The sequence below is a fragment of the Colobus angolensis genome, unplaced genomic scaffold (genome assembly GCF_000951035.1).
Source record: "Colobus angolensis palliatus isolate OR3802 unplaced genomic scaffold, Cang.pa_1.0 Scaffold114, whole genome shotgun sequence".
Taxonomy (NCBI): domain Eukaryota; kingdom Metazoa; phylum Chordata; class Mammalia; order Primates; family Cercopithecidae; genus Colobus; species Colobus angolensis.
The window spans coordinates 3,970,410-3,976,506 of NW_012112475.1; the positions used below are offsets into that span (position 1 = coordinate 3,970,410).

Sequence of the window (6,097 nt, forward strand, 5' to 3'; positions counted from 1 at the left end):
GTCTCAGCCTCCCAAGTAGCTGGGATTACAGGCCCACACCACCACGCCTGGCTAATTTTTGCATTTTTAGTAGAGATGGGGTTTCACCATGTTTGCAGGTTGATCTCGAACTCCTGACCACTGCCTCGGCCTCCCAAAGTGCTGCGGTGGGCTGTACTTTGGCGTTGCCTTGGTCACGTGCTGCTACCTGGGATTACAGGCATAAACCACTGCACCCGGCCTAATTTTTGTATTTTTTAGTAGAGACAGGGTTTCACCATGTTGGCCAGGCTGGTCTTGAACTCCCAGCCTCAAGATCCGCCCACCTCGGCCTCCCAAAGTGTTGGGGTTACAGGCGTGAGCCACTGCGCCTAGCCAGGAAATACATTTACGTGGCTCAAATTCAAAACTATAAAAGTCAGCCAAACATGGTGACTCACATCTGTAATCCTAACACTTTGGGAGACTGAGGCAGGAGGATTGCTTGAGCTCAGGTGAGACCAACCTGGGCAGCATAGGGAGACCCCGTCTCTACAAAGAATAAAAAAATTAGCCAGGCATTATAGTGCATACCTGTATTCGCAGCTACTTGGGAGGCTGAGGTGGGAGGATCACCCGAACTCTGAGGTCAAGGCTGCAAGTGAACTGTGATAGTAAGAGTCTCCTCCTATTCTTGTGCATCCTTCCAGAGACAGAGATTATATATATTAAAAAATATATATACATAATATAACATATTTATATATATTCTTTTTTTAACATAAATGCATAGCCAGGTATGGTGGTTCACTCCTAGAGTCCCGGCTACTTAGGAAGCTGAGGTGGGAGGTTCACTTGAGGCCATGAGTTTGAGACCAGCCTGGGCAACAACATCTCTTGGGGGGAAAAAAAAACCCACCATAAAAGTATTCTATAATACATAATTCTGTGTTTGTCCTTCTTAATACATCTTGGAGATCAGTGAACATCAATATATAGAGAGCTTCCTTGTCCTTTTTCAGGGCTGTGTAGGTATTCTGCTACATGGCTGTACCATGAAGTTTTAACTAGCTTTCTACTGCCTGACATTTGGGATATTTCCTGCTTTTGCTATTGGACCCAAGGCTCTGATGAACAGCCTTTACTATATTTAATTTTTTGGTAAGAAGTTTAACTGGAGGATAAATTCCCAGAGGTGGGTCACCCAGTTAAGGGTATGTGACTTTGTCATTTTAACACACACTGCCAGATCACCCCCTACAAATGTTGGGCCACGTATGTGGGAGGATACAGCAGGGGAAAGGAGGGTCACCAAGCAGTCTCACTTTACTGCTTTTCTCCCCTTTTTGCTAGATGCGAGCCACCCCTCTGGCTACTCCTGCAGATTCCCTGTCCAGGAAGAAGCAGTTGGAGCTGGATGACAACTTAGACACCGAGCATCCCGTCCAGAAACGAGCTCGACGTGGGCCCCAGCCCAGGCTGCCCCCCTGCCTGTTGCCCCTGAGCCCACCTCCTGCTCCAGATCGTGCAACTGCTGTGGCCACTGCCTCCCGTCTTGGGCCCTATGTCCTCCTGGAGCCCGAGGAGGGCGGGCGGGCCTACCGGGCCCTGCACTGCCCTACAGGCACTGAGTATACCTGCAAGGTATGTGCCCATGGGCCACTGTCCCCCAGCATCACAGGAGGCCTGGAAAGGAGGCCTCCAAAGGATTGCCAGGGTACAGAGGGGTCCTTATGTTCATTCATTCTTGTGTTTAGTGGGGAAGCATCCAGTGAGCCCCTGCTGGACTGATACCAGATAGAAGTGGGAGATGGGAGTTGCAGGCAGGGGGAACAGCTGTTCAAAGGCCTAGAAAAGTGAGGGGATAGTACTTTAGAGAATGAAAAGGACTTATCTGTGGCCAGAGGGGAGAGGGTGTGCAGAAAGGGGCAGGAGATGAGGGTTGGCAGCAGCTGGTCATGAAGGTGGTAACAAGGGGCCTCCACTGGGCTGTGCAGAGCTACTGAAGATGTTTGCACAAGAGAAGGGTAGGGCATGGTAGACATCAAAACTCCTGGGACCCCGGAGGTGATCGAGCCTAACCCATGGCCATTTTACGATAGGAAGACTGAGATGAAGACAGGGGAAGGGCCATGCGTGAAGTCACATAGCACTGGGCCTGGCTCCTGGGGTAAGGTAAGGGGTAGAAAAGTCTGGAGATTCCTGGCCGAAACCAGGAAATGGACAGGATCAAGGCCCCTGAGGGTCAGCCCATGCAGGACACTGGCAAGTGACAGTCCAAGAGGACAGAGATGAGAATAAAAAGTGTAACAATAGGTATTCACTGTGCACCAGGTACTATGTTGATTGTTTAGTGTGCACAGTCTCTTAATCTTCACACAACGAATGAGGTGGTTACTATCATTGTGCCCATTTTGCAGATAGAGGACATTGAGACTCAGAAAGCCATGGTTACTTGCCACATGACAGAGCCAGGTGGTATCAGAGCTGGGATTGGGCCCAGGAGGCTGAGCCCAGAGAGTCCTGTGCCTGTGCTAGGATAAGCGTTTCAGACACAATCAGGGCAGGCTGCCCTGACAGGCAAGCATAAGGAAGATAAGGGGGACCTGGACACCCAAGGGAGAGTAGCGGGGGCCTGGGTCCCTTGGGAATGCACAGAGAGGTGGAAGGACTTAAGCCTGCTCCTCCTGGGAGCAGCAGCAGAGCTTTGCTCTGTTGATGGAGATGCAGTGAGCAGCGGGGTAGATCCAGACAGGGTCCAGCTCCTAGCTTCACCTGGGCTCTTGTGCACAGATCTCCAGTGCTCTTACCAGGTGCCCTAAGGAGCTCAGAACTCTGGGTCCCCCTCCTGCAGCACCACAGGTTCTTTTCCATTCTCCCTGGGGAGGTGAGTCCATGATGAGAGGAATAACCCAAGCAGGCTCAGGACAGAAGCGTCCTGCGTTCACAGGGCCCCGATTCTCCAGAAACATTTGGGAAAATCCACTGGAACATACTCACCCCTATGCCAGTGTGCCCCACGGGTGCTGAACAGTCATTTCCACACTTCCTCAGCTTTTCTGGTCAGTGTGTAGAAAGATCAAAATCCTGTCTTTGTAAATCATCACCTTATTCATTAATTCAACACAATTTCATTGAGCACCTGTATTTGCCATGTACCATGCTGTGGTTAAAAAACAAAGTTCTGTTCTCATCAAGCTGACATTCTAGTGGGAGACACAGACAATAAACAGGTGAGTAAGTTAAATATGTGTCAGGTGACCGGGCGCAGTGGTTCACGCCTGTAATCCCAGCACTTTGGGAGGCTGAGGCAGGTGGATCACGAGGTCCAGAGGTCAAGACCAGCCTGGCCAATATGGTGAAACCCCATCGCTACTAAAAATACAAAAATTAGCCAGGCATGGTGGCAAGTGCCTGTAATCACAGCTACTTGTAAGTCTGAGGCAGGAGAATCACTTGAACCCGGGAGGCGGAGGTCGCAGTGAGCCTAGATTGCGCCACTGCACTCCAGTCTGGGCGACAGAGCATGACTCCGTCTCAAAAGATAAATAAATAAATAAAATGTGTCAGGTAATCACAAGCACTATGGAGAAAAATAAAGCTGGGAACCGAGAGATCAGAGGACAAGGAGGGCAGGAGGGCAGGTGATTTTAGCAAGGGAGGTCCAGAAAGACCTCTCTGAGGGGTGACATTTGAGCAGTGACTTGAACAAATGGAAGGAGTCAGCCTTGCGGGTCTAGTGGAAGAGCATCCAGGCAGTAAGTGCGAGTGCACCAGAGCGGGAATGGGATCGCCGCAACTAAAAATAATCATCATCTCTGTTTTGGGGTTATTTCCCCCATGTCACCCCAACTTGTTTTTGTTGATGTGTTTTTGAGATGGAGTCTCACTCTGTCGCTGGAGTGCAATGGCATGATCTTGGCTCACTGCAACCTCCACCTCCCAGGTTCAAGTGATTCTCCTGCCTCAGCCTTCCAAATAGCTGCGATTACAGGCGTGAGCCACCGCGCCCAGCCCCAACTGGTTTTTAAAGTCAGGTACTTTAACTTTTTTTTTTTATCATAGATTAAATATGTATGTGTCTTATTTTTCTTTGTGGCATAGTCAACATAACATGCAAAGGATTTAAAGTCAGACAAACCAAAGTGAGTATACTTGTTCTGCCACCAATTAGCTACCTGGCTTCTAGTAAGTCACCTTCCTTTTCTGAACCCAGTCTTATCATTGGTAAAATGGGACATACCTTTCAGGGCTAGGGTGAAGTTTTGCTGTAATGCCCACAGACGCCTAGCACATTTCCCATCAAGTTCGCCACCCTCATCACATGTCCTTTTTCCCTCCCCATCCCTTTCTGGCTACATTGATTTTTGGTTGGGTTTCTAGAGCAGGCCAAGCTGTTTCCGGCCTCAGGGCCTTTGCACCGTCTGTGCCCCTACTCAGAAAGCTTATTCCATGAGCGTCTCTGAATCATTCAGATCACTTTCCCACAGTCCCTCCTGAACCATACTTTCTTTCTTTCTTTTTTTTTTTTTTCTTTTTGAGATGGAGTCTCGCTGTGTCACCCAGGCTGGAGTGCAATGGCGCAATCTTGGCTCACTGCAAGCTCCCCCTCCCAGGCTCAAGCGATTCTCATGTCTCAGAATCCCAAGTAGCCTGGGATTATAGGCACGCGCCACCATGCCCAGCTAATTTTTGTATTTTTAGTAGAGATGGGGTTTCACCATGTTGGCCAAGATGGTCTCTATCTCCTGACCTTGTGATCCGCCTGCCTCAGCCTCCCAAAGTCCTGGGATTACAGGCGTGAGCCACCGCGCCCCACCTATTTTTTTCTTTTTTAACTTTTCACTTTTTTTTTGCAGTCACGCTCATTCTCCAACATGTTGTTGGGGAACATGCAGCACGTTCTTTTGCCTCTTCCATCACCCCAGAACAGGGGTTACTGGACTGTGGCATCAACTTCACCTGGGAACTGGATGGAAATGCAGATTCAGACCTTCTGAATGAGCTACTTTGGGAGTAGGGCCCAGCAATGTATGTCGAAACAGGCCTCCAGGTGATCTCAATGCTTGCTCAAGTTGGAGAACCACTGAACCGCAATATGACTCTCCATGTCACCTGGCTAACTCTGCCTCACTTTCAGGTCTCAGTGTAGATATCACCTCTTCTAGGAAGTCCTCTTTTGACCCACCAGCCCAGGAGAGAGGCCTCTCTGGGTTCCTAGAGGCCCATGCTTCTCTGTATAATAGGGCTGATCACACTGTACGTGATTTTTTTTTTTTTGAGACAGAGTCTCACTCTGTCACCCAGGCTGGAGTGTAGTGGCACAAACATGGTTCACTGCAGCCTCAACCTCCCAGGCTCAAGCAATCTTACCACCTCAGCCTCCCAAGTAGCTGGGACTACAGGCATCCACCACCACACCCAGCTAATTAAAAAAATTTTTTTGGTAGAGACAGGGTCTCACTATGTTGCCCAAGCTGGTGTTGAATTTTTGGGTTCAAGCAGTCTTCCCACCATGGCCTTCCAAAGTGCTAAGATTACAGGTGTGGGCCACTGCACCTAGTCTTGGACATAATTTTATGATTACTCATCTGCCCTCCAAATTGACTGGAAGATCCTGATGGCAAGAATGCTGTCTAACCCACTTCTCTTCCCTAGCACCCAGTGTTAAGTGAGTGAACAAGATCATATCTCTCATCTGTGAATGTACTAGAGCCATGGATTACGAGATTAGTTGATCTTCTTTACTTTAATTTTTACGAACAAGCTGGGTTTTCAAGCAGGTATTTATTTTCTTAAATGTAAATTTCTGATTAGGAAATACTTTTTTTTTTTCGAGACAGAGTCTTACTCTATCACCCAGGCTGGAGTGTAGTGGCACAATTTCGGCTCACTGCAACCTCTGCCTCCTGGGTTCAAGCGATTCTCCTGCCTCAGCCTTCCCAGTAGCTGGGATTACAGGTGCGCGTCAGCACACCGGGCTAATTTTTTTTTCCCCCGTGACGGAGTCTTGCTCTGTCGGCCAGGCTGGAGTGCACCAGGCAATGGTGCGATCTCAGCTCACTGCAACCTCCACCTCCCAGGTTCAAGTGATTCTCCTGTCTCAGCCTCCCAAGTAGCTGGGATTACAGGCCCACAC

The 6,097-nt window shown here is 49.1% G+C and overlaps 1 protein-coding gene across 5 annotated transcripts in view; it reads left to right on the plus strand.

Moving 5' to 3' along the window:
• The window catches only part of TRIB3 (tribbles pseudokinase 3), a 25,009-nt gene that overhangs the window by 5,484 nt on the left and 13,428 nt on the right, over positions 1-6,097 (plus strand). For all 5 annotated transcript variants that reach the window (XM_011960412.1, XM_011960402.1, XM_011960422.1 and 2 more), the window contains one exon: positions 1,312-1,602. In XM_011960412.1, the coding sequence (XP_011815802.1) occupies positions 1,312-1,602 (291 nt within the window). The remainder of the gene's footprint in view (positions 1-1,311; positions 1,603-6,097) is intronic.